The sequence below is a fragment of the Stegostoma tigrinum genome, chromosome 20 (assembly GCF_030684315.1).
Source record: "Stegostoma tigrinum isolate sSteTig4 chromosome 20, sSteTig4.hap1, whole genome shotgun sequence".
Taxonomy (NCBI): Eukaryota; Metazoa; Chordata; class Chondrichthyes; order Orectolobiformes; family Stegostomatidae; genus Stegostoma; species Stegostoma tigrinum.
The window spans coordinates 10312423-10331167 of record NC_081373.1 but is presented as its reverse complement, the minus strand read 5'-3'; the positions used below and the strand labels follow the sequence as shown (position 1 = coordinate 10331167).

At 45.6% G+C, this 18745-nt stretch overlaps 1 protein-coding gene across 3 annotated transcripts in view; it reads right to left on the bottom strand.

The window, feature by feature from the left end:
• Positions 1 to 4314: 4314 nt before the first annotated feature.
• loxl4 (lysyl oxidase-like 4) overlaps positions 4315 to 18745 on the bottom strand; it is a 132953-nt gene continuing 118522 nt past the window's right edge. For all 3 annotated transcript variants that reach the window (XM_048551018.2, XM_048551019.2, XM_059652996.1), the window contains exons 13-15: positions 16867 to 17003; positions 14969 to 15080; positions 4315 to 9396 (exon numbers count right to left, since the gene is read on the bottom strand). In XM_048551018.2, the coding sequence (XP_048406975.2) occupies positions 9326 to 9396; positions 14969 to 15080; positions 16867 to 17003 (320 nt within the window). In that variant the 3' untranslated portion in view covers positions 4315 to 9325. The remainder of the gene's footprint in view (positions 9397 to 14968; positions 15081 to 16866; positions 17004 to 18745) is intronic.

The window sequence follows — 18745 nt, the reverse complement described above, 5'->3', positions numbered from 1 at the left end:
TATTTCAGCCAGATTATAGAGAGAGAGAAAATCTCTCACAATTTAGGAATACTATCAGTCAGAGGTCGACTTTCTGACAATGTAGTCACTATGGTAAGGAAGGCTTCAGCCAATTTGTGCTTAGCATGATCACAGAATCCAAGGTAATCAGTGCTAGAGAGACAGATAGAGGAATTACCAGGAATGTTGTACACTACCTGCTGTATGTGTGGCTGAACTGAATTTGCATCCTGTCATGCAGTAAGTTTGCCACCACTTTCTTTAAATGGAGATCCCAGAACCATCTAGTGTAGGGGAGGATGGAATAATTAGAAGAGGCTGTTGTATTGAACAAGAAATGAATCAGTCCAGGTTTGCAACTACTTCCAGGTTACACTGGCGTGCTATCCATCGGTCCAGAGTCTTTGAGGGTGTTGGCTCTCACTCCTTTGTGATCTGAAGCTGTTCTGTCCACAAGTCCACGTAATGTCATCATAGGGGTTAGTGCTTGTGATCCTTCTCAGTATTAACCTTTTCACACCCTTCTACAGCAATACCTCTGATCTTGTCCAAACCAGTGCCATCAGATCTATTGGTAAAGCCTCATCTAAAAGGCAACGCCTCTGACAGAGTGGTAACCCCTCAGTACTACACTAGAGTTCTCACTTTGTGTGCTGAGGTTCCTTGGAATGGGACTTGAACCCTCAGACTTCTGGCTCAGAGCTAGAGTGTGCTTCCTCCTGAGACCATACAGCTGGAGCAAAATTCTGAATAGCTTAACCCAAGACTGGAAGAGTCAGAAATGTGTTTATGCATTAAATAGGGCCTTGCAATGAGTTGTCCTTAATTCTGGCCATCAATCCATCGATTTCTGGAGATGTCCCTTCTGTATTTTCACAGGCTGCCATGTTGTCTTCTCTGATTTGAACTGATTTTCTTGCTAATTCAGATATACTTCCAGTTGGGAGTGCAAACATATTTGTAGAATTATTACAGCACTGAAGACGGCCATTCAGCCAATCAGGCCTGTGCCAGATCTTCAAACAAACATCATGGCTCAATGCCAACCTCCTGCCCTTTCCTCATATCCCTGCGTACTATTTAAATCCAAATAATCACCCAGTGCCCTCTTGAAAGTCTAAACCAAACCTGCCTCTATCACATTTCCAGGCCGTGCATTCCAGACTCTTACTACTCAGTGTGTGAAAGTTTTTTTCCCCTCAAACCCCCCCTAGCCTTATTTGCACATCACTTTAAATCTATGCTGTTTTGTTCTTGTTCCTTTTACAAGCAGGAACACCTACCTACTCTATCCAGCTCCCTCATGCTTTAGAATACTCCAGTCAAATCTCATCTTAGCCTTCCTTTCTCCAAGGAGAGCAGTCCCAGTGTCTTCAATCTGTCCTTATCACTGAAGTTTCTCGTTCGTGGAACCATTCTTGCAAAACGCTTGTGCACCCTCTCCAGTGTGTCCACATCCTTCCTCTGTTGTGGCACTCACAACAGTGCATAACACTCTAGCATAAGGGGGCATTAAGAGGGGTAACAAGGGTCTTGCCCAATTTCTCAATAAAGAGGGTTCAGGAACAACAGGAGGCAAGGGATTGGGAAGGCAGGAATTTACCTTGTTCCAGGAGCTATGATGCCACCAATGCCAAAAGCCTACCCGACCTCAGTGGGGTGCCACACTCTAAACCATGCACCTAGAGGCTGGTATATCGACACATCAGCTACCCTAGCCACATCTGATGATCGCAAGTCAAGTCACCATAGTCTGACCAGACTATTGGGCTACTCTTTCAACAGAGAGATAGTCGACCGGTGGGGGTTTAACCTGGGGGCCACCACACCTCAGGCAAGGGGAGAGGTTGAGAAGGAGAAGCCTTCACAGTGACCTCGGGCAGTGATAGGAATCGAACCCATGCTGTCGGCATCACGCTGCTTTGCAAACCAAACAGCCAGCTAACTGAGCTGAAGCAAACACCCCCTAATGCTAGCAGAGAATCACTGGATAACAGTCAGGGGTGGAAAACGTACCCAATAGGGACCTTTTAACTGCCCCGGCCCAGGGAGATAGAGACCAACTGGAGCATCGCTGTCTCCTCGGACGAGCTCAGCTCCTTTCGGGACAGCCCCGGTTTGGGATGAACAGCTGCATCTGCAGAGTTTGGGTCAGGGGAGCGGTTGGGGGGGGGGCGGGGAGGTGGTGTGGGGGGGGTTGCCTGAGGCTTGGGTCCCTGACTCACAGGAACACAAGGGTCATTTCACCTCCCACGGGTATGTTTCAAAATACTTCCTCTCCAATATAGGTGAACTAAACAAAACACAGATTGTTGAGCTGTAATCAAGTAGCACAGAAGGAGCTCTGAGGTTCATTGTATCTCTGCTGGCCATTTCAAACAGCTATTTAATAAAGCTATTCATTCTTCCATTTCAATTCCTGAGCCAATTCCCTTGGAAATTACGATTGAATCTGCCTTCCACTGCCCTCTCAGAGTATAACAATTCATTGCAGAAGAAAAGGAACCTCCTCATCTCCCTATTGATTCTTTTGCCAATTATCTTAACTCTGTGTCATCAAGTTAATGACCTTCCTGTCAGTGTAAACAGTTCCTACATATTTACTTTGGCGAGACCCACTGTAATTTTGAACATGTCGATTGAATCTTATACCTCCCTGCCCTTTGACCTCATCTGCTGGAAGCAACTCCAGGTTGTGTTTCAAAATTCTCTCTGCGTGACTCCGCAAGCCCTTCAGAGCCCAGAACACCGTTCGCACCATTCACAGCAGCCGCAGTCAGAGGCAGCAACAGACTCACTAAGGAAAGGTCTGCAGTCACTGCAATTCACAAACAAAACTTAACCGCTCTGTCTCATTTTTACCAATTATCTCATTGCGGCACAGTGGGACTTTCTAGGAAGTGCATTCACAGAATTCCAGCCTCCTGTGAGTCATGCATTTTCGCTGCTGTCTTTTTTCATTAACTCATCAGCTTGCTAATTGTAAGTTACAGCCAACCTGCAGCAATTGTTTAACCCATCCAGCTGTCTTCAGGCTTCCGCTGTGCACACTCAAATGTTCCTGAGGATTGCTTGAACCTATTCCCAGAGGCTCCAAATCCTGGCACTCTCTCCCTAACAGTGCTGTGGGTGTCCCTTACAGCAGTGGTTCCAGAAGGCAGCTCCCACCATGTTCTCCAGGGCAGTTCGGGATGGGCGATAAATGCTGGCTCAGGCAGGAATACCCATGTCCCCTGAATAAGTGCAATAATCTTAAACAGCCAGCTGAGTGAATGCAGAGACAGTACAGCTTTGAATTGTCACCCAGGTCTAAGGATATTAACTGGACAGGGCTCAGAACAGATTCACCAGGATGTTGCTGGGTATGGAAGGTTTGGTTACCAAGAAAGCCTGGATAGGTATTTTCTGAAGAGGGGTCCAGACCCGAAACGCCAGCTTTCCTGCTCCTCTGATGCTGCTTGGCCTGCTGTGTTCATCGAGCTCTACACCTTGTTATCTTAGATTTTCCAGCATCAGCAGCTCCTGCTATCTCTGGATAGGCTGGGACTTCTTTCGTGGGAGTGTAAGACATTGAGAGGTGACCTTATACAGGCTTGTAAAATCATGAGGGGTAGAGATAGGGTTAATGGCTGGTGCCTTTTCCCTAGGTTGAGGGATTTCAAGACTAGGGGCATATTTTTGAAACAGACATGGGGGCAGATTTATTGCACAGAGAGTGGTTTATGTGTGGAATGAACTTCTTGAGGAAGTGATGGATGAAGGTACAGTTACAATGTTTTAAAGACATTTAGATAAGCACATAAATAGGAAATTTTTGGAGTGATATGGGCCAGGAGCAGGTAGGTGGGACCAGTTTAGTTTGGGATTGTGTTTGGCATGGACTGTTTGGCATGAAGGGCTTGTTTCCATGCTGTATCACTCTAAGAGGTTCTTATGCTGGAAGTTCTTGTCAAAAAATACTGACAGGATATCGTCACATCACTCTGTTTAGACATTTTATTACGCACCTCTGGAGCAGGTGGAACTTGAACCTGCATCTCCCAGGTAGGGACACTTCCACTGTGCCACAACAGCTCTTGACGGTGCACTGCACCACTAAATGGATTCACTCCCCATCTTACAAACTAGTCCATCCACCCCCTCGTCCCTCAGCCCACGCCAACGTACTCTCCACTGTTTCTAAACAAATGCAAATGGCTGGAATAAAGAAACATCAACCAAGTTTTGGGATTGTACAGAGATGTCTTTATCAGAAGAGTCCATGGTTCTAGCCACACTCATGCAGCTGTGTGGCCACTGCAATAGTGAACAGATATAAATATACATTTCAAGGAATAATTTATCACAACAAAGTGATCAGTAACTTTATAACGTGCATTACAGAGTTAAAAATCTCACAATTCTACAAAGATCTTTCCCTGCTGTTTGTTCTATTGCAGTCCTATCCCCCAGCCTTTAATCATAGAACAATCATGTTACTTTTACAGGGTAAATCTGTGTTTATTGGTATTTTCAGGTTGACTGACTCTCTCAAACAAACATTTAGAGCTCACTCCAATTCCAACCCCTTCGTTCCAGGTGCACAGTGTGCAACAGACACTGTTTAGGAATTTTGAAAGGGCAGGAGAAACTCAGCAGGTTTGGCAGTGTCTGAGACAAAGAAAGTAGAGTTTACATTTTGAATCCAGATGCTGGAGGTCTGAAAGTTTGAGTTCCATGTATTGGCCTCAAAACATTAACACTTCCTCTCTCCACAGACGCTGCCACACCTGCTGAGTTTTGTTTTTATATTTCTAGCAGTCACAGTATTATACCTTAAAGAATCTTGCAGGAAAAAGAACACCTGAATTCCTCCTCACTCTCCGAGGCTGCCTGCATCGGTGGTTCCAAGCACCTTCATGGAGATAAGACATTGATTTTAAGATCTGAGAGATAATAGGAACTGCCGATGCTAGAGTCTGAGATAACAAGGTGTCGAGCTGGACGAACACAGCAGGCCAAGCAGCGTCAGAGGAGCAGCGTTAAGATCTGTATGTCTTTCCTACATTTTGGCTTTCTTTTATTTCTGTTGTTTTTTTTAAACTCTGGCTTTGTAACTAATGTAGCACTGGAGAGTAGCAATTTTGTACACTTGTCACTGTACTCCTATATTCCTATACTTGAGTACATGTGACACTGAAATCCAGTTCTAATTCATTCTTACCCTGTCACATTCCCTTAATTCCTCCCCCTCTATCTTTGCGCCTATCCTCGCCTTTTCTTCATCTCTTTCTTGCCTCTCTCTGTTTATTGGTTGTTCTTATCTATTCAATGCCTCAGTCTTACGTCTCCAATGTTCCCCTTTTCTTTCTTGTGGTGTCCTGAGCTAAGCAGTTGCTTCAGGGTAATTCCACGCACCATTCTTTCAATCCTGGCCAGTGAGAGGTAACAGGTCCAAGGTTCACATAGGCATAACACTATTGGTTAATTCCTGCATTGCAATAAAAGCACTTCACTGACTATAAAGAGCCCTGGTTGGGTGTAAATGGTGCTACACAAAGGCAATTTCTTTCGTGCCCTCCAAATGGAGATGGTCTGTTAATGCTGCCAGTCAGGATGATGGAAAAGTCATTCATTGGGAGTAAAGGCAGGGCATGTACACCTGATCATGTGGTGGGGTCCCTCAACTGTTCCAGGGTAAGGACATGGGTAAGAGTTGGAGTGCAGTGCTCACAGACACATGGCTGCAATCTTGCTGGCTCTACAGAAGTATTACTGATCCAAGTTCACATCCCCATCCTTCCTTTGCCCATCAGTGCAGTGTCTGAATCGCCTGAAACTGTGTTCCAGTGCCAAGCCAACAGCCAGATTCCACTTGGGGCACACAGCCAGATGGCAAGACTTAAATAAAGTCCATTCAGATGTGGATATGATTAGCAACTTCGGCTGAACCTACACATAGCAAGACTGGGGCAAGCCATTCACCGTCTGGGTCTGCAGTGTGGCTCATCACTGTTTTCTTTATTCATTCATAGGCTGAGGGGGTCGCTGACTAGGCAGCATTTATTGCCCATCCCTAATTGCCAGAGGGCAGTTAAGAGTCAACCACATTGCTGTGGGCCTGGAGTCACATGTAGGCCAGTCCAGGTAAGGATGGCAGTTTCTTTCCCTAAAGGACATTAGTGAACCAGATGGGTTTTTCTGACAACAATCGGCAATCAATTCACGGTCATCATTAGAACCTTAGTTCCAGATTTTGTTTCTTATTAAATTCAAGTTCTTCCATCTGCTGTGGCAGGATTGGAACCAGGTCCCCAGAATGTTATTTGGGTCTCTGATTAACACCGACTAGGCCATCATCTCCATTGTCTTTCATAAAATCATCTGAATGGAGCTATAAAGAAGGTGAAATTCACCCCATTGGTCTGTTTCCTACATTCCCTGGAAATTTTTTTCCCACTGCATGACCTCCAAGGTTCATGTAAACAGTAACTCCCAAAACCGGAATTCAATGTGTCGACAGGCACGAGATGTTAAGGTAGGTGTACAGTGTCGGAATGACGGTGGTTTGCTCCCAAGCAACTTGATCTAAATTAGACCTGATGTCGTGCTATAGGGAGACAATGATGCAGTGGCCCAAGGGGGGCATTGTGGCTTAGTGGTTAGCACTACTGCCTCTCAGCGCCAGGGACCTGGGTTCGATTCCACTCTCGGGGACTGTGTGGAGTTTGCACGTTCCCCATGTGTCTGTGTGGATTTCTTCTGGGTGCTCCAGTTTCCTGTTGTGGCCCAATGATGGATTAGTCATGGTTAAAGGCAGGTTAACAGGGATTGGGTAGAGGTTGGGGTCTGGGTAGGACACTCTTTGGAGTGTCAGTGTGGACTTGATGGGCCAAATGGCCTGCTTCCACTCTGTAGTGATTCTACAATCGCTGTTGAAAACCCATCATGTTCGTCGGTGCCCTTCAGAGCAGGGAGTCTGCTGTTATTTGACTATATACCTACAAGAGTGTAGCTGATGACAGTGTGTTTGCTTGATCAGTACCAGCCATGCCTATATGACAAAGAATGAGAACAATCCCAATTATCCATCATCTTAACAAAGGTATTAATCTGACTCATGTTAAAACAGCAATTTGAAATGACTGCATTAACCCATTCATGACCGACTCGTCAAGAACTTCAAGACCCCCGTGTATTTAGGGCAGGGACACTGGCGATCACGCTCTAGTTTGCACCTTCACATTATCTTTGAAGCAGTGAAAGCCTAAACTGATAAACAGGGTGGAACTACACTTCTTGCTGTGCTGTGTAAAAACAGCCACAGGTCAAACTGCACGAGAAGATAGCTGAGCAGTCACTACGCACAGCACACGTGCTCTACCTGAAGCATGTTCCATTGTTGTTGCTGCTTCATCCCGAGTGGTTTCACCATAGACTCGTGTAGTACAGAGGAGGCCCTTTGGCCCATCAAGTCTGCGCCAACAAAGGAAAGCATCAGCAAAAAACAACTCCTATTCCAGCACTAGGCCCATAGCAATAGAACATAGAACATTACAGCACAGTACAGGCCCTTCGGCCCTCGATGTTGTGCTGACCCGTCATACCGATCTCAAGCCCATCTAACCTACACTATTCCATGTACATCCATATGCTTGTCCAATGACGACTTAAATGTACCTAAAGTTGGCGAATCTACTACCGTTGCATGCAAAGCGTTCCATTCCCTTACTACTCTCTGAGTAAAGCAATGAATGATGTCGTGACATTTTGGGTGTTCAAGTACTTGTTAAAGGTTGTGAGCTTTCCTGCCTCAAATACCATCCCAGGAAGTACATTCCCATCACCCTCTGGGTGAACGCGAGATAACAAAGTGTGGGGCTGGATGAACACAGCAGGCCAAGCAGCATCTTAGGAGCACAAAAGCTGACGTTTTGGGCCTAGACCCTTCATCACCCTCTGGGTGAAAATGCTTTTCCTCAAATCCCCTGTAAACTTCCTGCCTTTCGCCTTAAAATGATGCCCCCTTGTTACTGACCCTTCAACTAAAGGGAACAGCTGCTTTCTGTTGACTGTCTTATATCTTACGCACCTCAAATTAGGACCCCCTTCAGCCTTCTCTGTTCCGAAGAAAACATTCTGAGCTGATGCAGCCTCCCTCCATAGCCAAAGTGCTCCATCCCAGACAACATCCTGGCAGATCTCCTCCTGTTTGATGGGCAGTTTTCAGTCAGTGGTGGTTTGCTTCTGCCTTCCACTCTCAGGGCAGAGAAAGGAACTGAACCCACATTAGTGGCATTAATCTGAATCACACATTAGCTACCTGGGCTAAACTGTCCTCTCAATATACATAGAGGACAACAAAATAGAACAGAATGGTGGAGACAGATTCAATTGAGGCATTCAAGAGGGCACTGGATAATTATTTCGACTGAAGTAGTGTGGCAGGTTATGGGGAAAAGACAGGAGACAGGCACTGGGGAGTGACGATCATTTGTAGAGTTAGTACAGACACAATGGGCCAAATGGCCTCCTGTACTGTAACACTTGTGTGAGAGCACTAGAAATTATACATTGCTATCCAGAATAGCAGAGAAACAGCATGTGCAATAGTGAGTGTTATTACCAGGAATTTATCTCCATTAATCTGGTGATTTCAGTTTTCCAGACAACAGCATCATATCACTGAATACAGCAAAGAGTAAACAGAGCCCAAAGAGAGTTAAGATTTTAACAGATGGAACACCACGTACATTCCCTTTTGTTTATTATATATTTATATAGATCTTTCAAAAAAATATCCTCCAATATTTTAATGTACAAGTATTGTCGTTATGAGATCAGCTTTGATCAAAATTTGAAAACAAAAGAAAAATAAACCATACACACAAAGGGGCTTACAATTAACTTTTCTCATTGGGCAAAGAAAAACGGGAAGGGGTGGACCGAAGTTCAATTTGCTATCACTCATTTCCTTCGCCTGGTGCTAAAAGTCAAAGCAGCCCTCAAGCACCTGTTTATATTGGGACATGACCACAAGTTCCTAGTGCATGATAATGAAATGTGAGGCTGGATGAACACAGCAGGCCCAGCAGCATCTCAGGAGCACAAAAGCTGACGTTTCGGGCCTAGACCCTTCATCAGAGAGGGGGATGGGGGTGAGGGTTCTGGAATTTAAAAAAATAGTGCATGATGGGATTGTACTCCAGAGTCCCGTTCAGCGGCCTGGTTTGTAAAACCCTTCCCTCATGTGATAGTCCAAGTCCGATCCTGAACGAGGCCAGGGTACAGATCCAGAGCAGGAGGTCCGAGGTATTGCCTGGTATTATAAGTGATGTTTCCACCCTTAGGACACATTGTTAGACAAGGCCAGCTGATGCTCAAACTGGTCTTCAATTGCAGCGCTGAAGGCATCACCTGAAAGGCAAGGCAAGAAGATAAATCCACAGGCCTCAACAACCAGCCTTAAACTACAGCAAGCAGTGATGGTCAGCAAGTTCATCCTCATTTCAAGCACAGTGGAAACACATCTACTCTCTCCACCAAAACATGTGGCTGCCAACCAACTGATATAACATTAATTAATTGAGGAGCTGACAAACTCTGATTCCAGCATCTGCAGTAGAGTTGACAAACTCACCTTGTTGTATCAGAGATAATGGGAACTGCAGATGCTGGAGAATCCAAGATAATAAAGTGTGAAGCTGGATGAACACAGCAGGCCAAGCAGCATCTCAGGAGCACAAAAGCTGATATTTCGGGCCTAGACCCTTCATCTGAATGTTAACTCTGTTTCTCTCTCCATAGATGCTGCCAGTTCTGCTGTGTTTCTCCAGCACTTGTTGCTTTTGTTTCTGTATTTGACGTCCCCGAGCCCAATTCTTCCCCAGTCCAATACACTTTACCCTGTAATTTGGCCTCTCTCTGTGTGGTCTGAATCCACAACTTTCTGGCCTCAGTGACAAGACTGTACTCTTTAAGCACTTTCAAGCCCTGTCACATTTCTCCTGAGTGTGGAGCCTGTGATAAGTTGGGTCTATTCCAGAGTTCAGTGCAGATTTGCCCAGCACGCAGCTTGCCTGCAGAATGGGGAGTGGGCAGCACCTCCCATCACAATGATATTTGCAGAACAAGGCTTCAGGCTACTAGATATCGCCTTTCCAGTTTATCAACCCAACCATCTTTCAATTACTGCATCATGCTGTGACCTGAGCCTACTTAGAGAAACTGGAGATAATCGTTTCCAATATTCCGATGCGGTATTCTACATCTGTAACCAGACCCAATTAAATCTCATTCTGACTGTAATCAGAGTCAATCGCTGAATGCAGCCTGATTAATATTAAATGGGTTGACTCTGATTTGTGAGATAACAGCTGTTTTTAACCACCAGCAACCAACTTCCTGCCTGAAAACTGAACATCACAAAAGGAAGACTTGCATTGTAATGGTGCCCTTCACAACTCACAGTGCATTACAGCTAATGAGCTGTTTTTTTTACGTTTTCACAGTTGCAATGTAGGAATTAGTTGTAGAACAGGAAGGGGTAGGGTATAGGAGAGCAGTATTGAGAGCGGGACTGTATAGTCAGGAGCAAGCAAGACTCCAGGATAGTATGTTGTCTCAGAAATAATGGGAACTGCAGTATGTTGTCTCCCTGCTGCTGGATTCAAGGATATCTCTGAGCCGGTACAGGTTTTTCTGAAGGGGAAAGGATGAGCAGCCAGAGGCCATAGTCCATAATGACATGGGCAGGAAGAGAGATGGGCTCCTGCAAAAGAGAATTTAGGGAGTTAGGTAGGAAGTTGAGAAGCAGGAGCTCTAAGATTGTAATCTCAGCATTACTTTATAGTTTAGTCGAATATGTGGCTTAAACAGCTGGTGTAGGAGGGAGGGCTTCAGATACCTGGATCATTGGGATCTCTTCCAGGACAAGTGGGACGTGTATGGGTAGGATGGGTTGCACCTAAACCCAATGTCCTGGCAGGAAGGTTTGCTAGTGTCACTTGGGAGACGTTCAGCTAATGTGGGGCAAGGGTGGGAACCAGATTAATAGGTCAGCACGTGGAGTGCTTGAGGAGAAAGTAGACGTTAAGTGAATCTAAAACCAACAACAGCCAGGTGGGACTAGCGATCTGAAGTATATTTACTTTAATGCAAGGAATATAACAGGTAAGGCAGATGAGCTTACAGCCTGGAATTGTACATGGAACGACAATGTCGTAGACATTACAGAAACTTGGTTGAGAGAAGGGCAGGAATGGCTGTTCAATCTTGCAGGGATCAGTGTTTCATGTGCATTACAAAGGGAGGCAGAAGGAATTGGGGTGTTACATTACTGAAGCCGCAGAGAATGCCACAGCTGCACTAAGAGAGGACATCTTGGAGGGTTTAATCAGTAAGGCCCCATGGATAGACTTGTGAATAAGAGAAGTGCAATCACTATGAAGGGGTTAAGTTTTGGCCTCCAAATAGCCAGCAGAAGACAGTGGAACAGATATGTTGGTAGGTCATGGATAGATGTAGAAACAACAGGGTTGTTGTAGTGGGTGATTTTAACTGCCCCAGTACTGGGTCTCCTTTAATGCCAGGTGCTTAGATGGGGCAGAATTTGTTAGATGCATCCAGGAGGGTTTCTTGAAACAGTATGTAGATAGTCCAACTAGAGAAGGGGCCATATTGGAATTTGTATTGAAAAAATGAGCCTGGCCTGGTGATTGATCTTTCAGTGGCAGGGGCGGGGCATTTTGGGAACAGTGATCATAATTCTGTAAGTTTTAAGTTACTTATGGATAAGGATAAGATTGGTCCTCAGTGGAAGTGCTAAATTGTGCAAAGGCAATACAACAGTATTAGGCAGGAACTGGAGAAATTAGACTGGGGGCTTTGGTCAATCGACATCTGAATATGGGAATCTTTTACGTGATCAGAGTTCAGGATCACCATGTTCCAGTGAAGATGAAGGGTAAGAATGGCAAGATTCAGGAAGCCTGGATGGCAAAGTATATTGAAAGTGTAGTCAAAAAGGAAAAGGAAGCATATGTAGGGTTTAGGAAACTGAAATCAGATGAGGCACTTGTGGAATGTAAAGGAAGCAGGAAAGAACTTAAACAAGGAATTAGGAGGCCGAGAAGGGGAAATGAGAGGTCCTCGGCAAACAATATTAAGAAGAATCCGAAAGCGTACATTAGGAACAAGAGGGTAGCTATGGAAGGGGTAAGCCCACTCAAGAACAAAGGAGGGAATTTATGTGTGTAAGTGAGTGAGGTCTTTAATGAGTATTTCACATCAAGATCCACTAAGGAAAAGGACATGGGTGATGGTAAGATTAGGGAGGGGGGGGGTAAGATGATATTTGGGGGAATGCTGATATTAAGAAGGAGAAGATGTTAGTATCTTGAAAAACATCAAGGTAGATAAGTACCCAGGGCCTGATGGGATCTATCCCAGGATAATGAGGAAGGTAACAGAGGAGATTATTGGGGCCTTGACAGAGATCTTTGCTTCTTCCTTAGCCACAAGCAAGGTCCCAGATGACTGGAACAATAGCCAATGCTGTTCCATTGTTTAAGAAGGGCAACAGGGATAATCCAGGAAATTGTAGGCCGGTAAGCTTTATGCCAGCAGTAGGGAAATTATTCAGAGGATTCTTAGGGATGGGGTATATTTGCACTTAGAGAAGAATGGACTTATTAGGAATAGTCAGCATGACTTTATGTCAGAGAAGTCTTGTCTCAAATTTGATTGTACTTTTTGAGGAAGTGACAAAGATGATTGAGAGTAGGGCAGTGGATGTTGACCACATGGACTTTACTAAAGCATTTGACAAGGTCTCTCATGGTCTGCTGGCCTAGAAGATTAAGGCACATAATAAATTGGTAAGGTGGATACAAAATGGACTGGAGATCTATAACCAGTAGAGACAAGTGATCAGTGGCAATGTAGTTTGGTCCAGACAAGGGTGAAGTGATGCATTTTAATCACTGAATCCCTACAATGTGGAAACAGGCCCTTCTGCCCAAACTGACCCTCAGAGTATCACAACCAGACATATTCCCCCATAACCCAGCTAATCTACACATCCCTGGACACTGTGGGCAATTTTGCATGGCCAATCCACCTAGCCTGCACATCTTTGGACTGTGGGAGGAAACCGGAGCACCAAGAGGAAACCCACGCAGACACAGGGGGAATGTGCAAACTCTGTACAGACAGTCGCCTGAGGCTGGAATCGAACCCGGGTCCCTGGTGCTGTGAGGCACTCGGCCACCGTGCCACCCCAAACAGTAGTCAAAGGCAAGAGGAAAGTGTACAGTAAATGGCAGGACCCTTAGGAGTATTGATATACAGAGGGATCTTGGGGTGCAAGTCCATAGCGCCTTGAAAGAGGCAACACATATTGATAAGGTGGTAATAAAGGTTTATGGCATGCTTGTTGTCATTGGTCATGGTAAGTCATGTGACAGCTGTATAAGACTTTAGACAGGTCATGTTTGGAGTATTATATGCAGTTCTGATTGTCACACTACAGGAACGATGTGGGTGGGGCTTTGGAGAGGGTGTAAAAGAGATTTACCAGGCTGTTGCTTGATTAGAGTGCATTAGCTCTAAGGAGAGGTTGGATAAACTTGGATTGTTTTGCTAGAGCTTCAGAGGCTGAGGGGCAACCTGACGGATGCATCTAAAATTATGATAGACATGGACAGGGTGAATAGTTAGAGTCATTTTCCCAGAATGGAAATGTCCAATACTGGGGAGCATAGGTTTGAAGTGAGAAGGGTAAGTTTAAAGATGTGAGACAAGCCTTTTACACAGAGTGTGCTAGGTACCTAGTTACCCAGGGGACGTGGTAGAAGCAGATCTAATTGCAACATTTAAGAGGTCTTTTGACAGATACATGAACAGGTAGAGATTAGAGAGATATGGACCATGTGCAGCTAGATGGGATTAGTTTAGAATGGCATCATAAGTCATGGACATGGTGGTCTGAAGGCCCTGTTTGTATGCTGTACTGTTCTGTGTTGTAGTGATAGCCAACTTACACACAGACACTCTGATAAACAGCTGTGAGACCATCATTTCTTGTTAAAGTGTTGTTGATGAAGGAGTGAGTATCAGCATGGACACCACTCCCCTGATCTTTGTTGAAACAGAAGCCAGGAGGTGTTTTTTTTTTATTCCTTCACAGGATGAGGGTGTCACTGGCCAGGCAGCATTTATTGTCCATCCCTAATTGCCCAGACGGCAGTTAAGAGTCAACCACATTGCTGTGGGTCTGGAGTCACCTGAGAGGGGAGAAGTGACTCAGATGAATGTCTCATCCAAATGATCGTCCCTCCTGCATCAGCGCATTGGAGTGTCAGCCGGCATTCTCACAAGAGGACTGATGGATACAGCAGGTTCGTGGGGCTGGGGAGGGAGACACATCTAGAGCTTAGGGCCCAGGCAGCTAACTGCATAAGACACGAGAGCTGGAGTAAGCTATTCAGCCCAGCAGGTCTACTCTATCATTCAATGATAATCCTCAACTCCACTCTCCTGCCTTTTCCCCTTGATTCCCTCTCTGATTAAAAATCATCCTCAGTCTTGAATATACTTAATGATCCAGCCCTCTGCGGTGAAGAATTTCACAAATTCAATCCCCTCTGAGCAATAAAATTCCTCATCTCTATTTTCAATGGGCGAGTGCTCATTCTGAGGTGATGCCCTCTGATCCTAGATTCTCCCACAAGAGGAAGTAATCTTTCCACATACCCCCCACGTCAAGTCCCTGAAGAATCTGATGGTGCTGGAGGGGCGGTAAAGGATGTCAAGATTGGAAGCATGAGGGAATCTCGGAAGATTGTAAAGTTTTACCAAGCACCCTGTTGGTTTGCAATTCCTTGTTGGTATAACACTGTGGTTAACAGCATAGAGGTAATGAAGATATTCCCCATGGGTCACATACAGTGATGATTCGAGACCCAGCTCTCGATGAAGAGCTACATACCTGTGTGGCACCCATACATCCAGATCCGGAAACCATCATATCTACATCGGCACTTCACTCTGTTGTTTGAGAAATCTGACTCAGCCACCTCTGCATTGGGATTGATGTGGACCTGGGTGAAGCAAAGAGGTGAAAGTTGAGGATATTTCCAGAAAGGAGCTACAGATTAATTGGGAGTTCTTAGAAGGGGAGACGGAAGTTCATTTATTTCTGAAACACAACAGAGTATCAGCAATGAGCTCTCCATCTGTGTTAGGCCTGCAAGGGGATAGCGATGGTGGTGCAGGATTGTCCAGTGGATTACAGAGAAAGGGGTACTATCCAATTACCCACACTTCCGAAACGTTACCCTTTGCTCCTCTTCCAGCCTCATCTTCTGCTGCTTTGTTAGCTCTGAGCTCTATATCCCATTGCATCCTTCACTTTGTCTAGTGTATGGAAATTCCTGAGTGTTCCTTGCTGCTCACCCGCTATCTTGCTTCCTGCTCACTCCTGTCTTCATTGGCCGCTTCCTAATACGTTCAAACTAAAATCCTTCATTTGCACAGAATTCCACAGAACTACAGCAAGGAAACAGGCCCACTCAAACTATGCTGGCATTTATAATCCACGTGAGCCTCCTCTGACCTGATGTCATCTCACCATGTCCATGGATATTTTTATTTACTTCCACCATTAGTCTTTGCCCATCTTCCCCTTAAATGTATCCATTCACCTCACACCCTATAAGTGGTATTGAGCAGGGGTCAGTTAGCTCCGGTGACTGGATGGCTGGTCTGTGATTGCAGTGTCTCTAACAGAGCGAGTTCAATGTCTGTACTGACTGAGGTTACTGTGAATGTTCTGTCTCCTCCACCTCTCCCTTCACCCAAGGTGGGGTGACCCTCAGGCTAAACGATCACCAGTTTTGTGTGTCTCTCTCATGACACAGCTTTACCCTTTTTAGTAAAGTCGCATATTCTCACCACTTTGGAAAAGAAGGGGAGGGATATTTCTATTTTTGGTTTTGCACTCTCCCCACAAAATGGAAACATCTTCTCTCCGCTGACTGCAGAAACCGTGTCGTGGTTGTACAGGGCAGCTGAGCTCACCGCTCAGCCCATTACTGAGGAAAGGAGTGCCCACTTTAGCTTTCCCTTAGTTTCTCATTTCAGAGAATTCAATTCTTCACCTGCGACTCTATCCAAACCCCTCACAGTCCTCAAGAATCCCTGCAGTCCTCAATTTCTTTGCTTCCTCCATCTCAACAAAGGAAGTCCAGTTTTCATCACCTGTGCTTTTATCCTGGCACTGCCATTCTACTACCCCCTACCTTGGAAAACCCTTTCTGGCTTCTCAACCATGCTTCCACATTCTGTGAACAAACAATAAAAAAAAACATGTCACTCCTCCTACTTTAACTTGTTTTTTTTTAAATAGAATCCCAACAGTGCAGAAAGACACCATTTGGCCCATTGAGTCATCCTGACCCTCTGAAGGGCACTCCATCGTATCCCCATAACCCTACTTTCCCCATGGCTAATCCACCTAGACTGCACATCATAAGAGATTAGATTAGATTACCTACAGTGTGGAAACAGGCCCTTCGACCCAACAAGTCCACACCGCCCCGTGAAGCATCCCACCCAGACCCATCCCCTTATAACCCACACATCCCTGACCACAATTTAGCATGGCCGATCCACCTAGCCTGCACATCTTTGGAGTGTGGGAGGAAACTGGAGCACCCGGAGTGTAAACTCCACACAGACAGTTGAACCTGGGTCCCTGTGAGGCAGCAGTGCTAACCACTGAACTATCCTTTGCACCCCTATTAAGGGAGAAAGACACACGGAACATGCTTATATGGTACACTATGGTGGATCTTGCAAACTAAGAAAGTCACTTGGTTTTCATACCTGGAAGACATAGTTTCCTGGTTTAACATCGGTAACATCTATCCATTGACAGTCGATGTCATGGCGGTAGAGATCCCAGCAGCCCACAGTGATACCTTGCTCCCCAAAGTTGGCGCAGGCATATCGCTTGTAGATGCCTAGTGGGAAGATGCAGAGAGAAAGGGGTTCAGCTGGAAAATCACACAGGGGACGCGAGAAGATCAACTCACCCCATTGTCACTGCTCCCAATGGACCTGGTGAAAATGGAGTAAAGTAGCTATACCAATAGTCGAATAGTCTTTGCTTGGGGGTGCCATGGTGGTTCAGTGGTTAGCACTGCAGCCTCACAGCACCAGGGACCCGGGTTCGATTCCAGCCTCGGGCGACTGTCTGTGTGGAGTTTGCACATTCTCCCCGTGTCTGCATGGGTTTCCTCCGGGAGCACCGGTTTCCTCCCACAGTCCAAAGATGTGCAGGTTGAGTGGATTGGCCACGGGAAATTGCCCGTAGTGTTCAGGGGTGTGTGGGTTATAGGGGGATGGATCTGGGTGGGATACTTCAAGGGGCGGTGTGGACTTGTTGGACTGAAGGGCCTGTTTCCACACTGTAGGGAATCTAATATCTAATCTAATCTAGGATTCCCAGAGTGCAGCTCCTGCAGTCTGTAAAATGCTGAGCCTTTCCTTCCTTCAGGACAAATACAATTATCTTAATAACCTCCACGCCACCCCCTCCCCACTTCCCCTCCTGATCTGCATCTACCCTGCACCCCTCCCAACTCAACAACCTGAATACAAACCAAAAGAACTGCGGATGCTGTAAGTCAGGAACGAAAGCAGAAGTTGCTGGAAAAGCTCAGCTAGCCTGGCAGCGTCTGTGAAGAAAATAAAAATCAAAGTTAACATTTCAGGTCCGGTGACCCTTCCTCGGAACGACCCCCTTCCTCAGCTCTGAGGAAGGGTCACCGGACCCGAAACGTTAACTCTGATTTTTTTTCCCTCTTAGATCCCGCCAGACCGGCTGAGCTTTTCCAGCAACTTCTGCTTTTGTTCCTGTCTATAACCTTACCCTGAGCGTCCCCCAAACCCCACTCTGGGGTCACACTGAGGGAGTGCTGCACTGGCTGACATCGATAACTCAGTAAACGGCTCGAAATGGGCTCCCTAGAAACAATGACTGGAGCTGGATGTGGGAAGGACATTTCCTTTTGACGGTGAGCCCAGATTGAGGGTTGACAGTTGAAAAATCAGGGGTTTGCTCTTTCAGGGCTGCAATGAGAAGAAATCATTTCCCCTCAAAGGATTGTGTTGGAGCTTTGGAACTCTATTAAAGAAGGCAGAAGGAGTGATTAGATTGTGTTAGGCATGGGAGTTGGTATCATCGGGTAGTTAATGGAAATTATGGAATTTGGAACACAAACAGATAGCCGCGATCTTATTGAAAGGTAGTGCTAGAAGGCCTCCTCTCTGGCCCCTCATTCAGATATTTGTATCACCGTCGTTTGTGGGAACCTTCTGTGGACAAACTGGTTTCCCAACATTATAACAGCGCTGGCAGTTCAGGAGTACATCTGTCCAGTGTTTGAGGATTTCCTGAAGCCTTTCTTGATGTCAGAAGCATGTTAGGGGTGGTTTTCCCGTGGCGTTTGTGTAGATTTCTAATCATTACGTCAGCATCACCATATGTGAGGTCACAATAGAGAATTCCAGCAGGATTATAACCTGATGCTGACGAAGGGGTTAATATTTTCAGGTCTTTGCTGTTTCCATTAGGCTTCACTGAATCAGAATTACACAGTACAGAACTGACCCTTCAGCCCATCACGTCTGTACTGCTAAAAATAAGTTACTACTGCACTAGCCCCAATTTCCTGCTCTAGGCCTTGGATGTTGTGACATT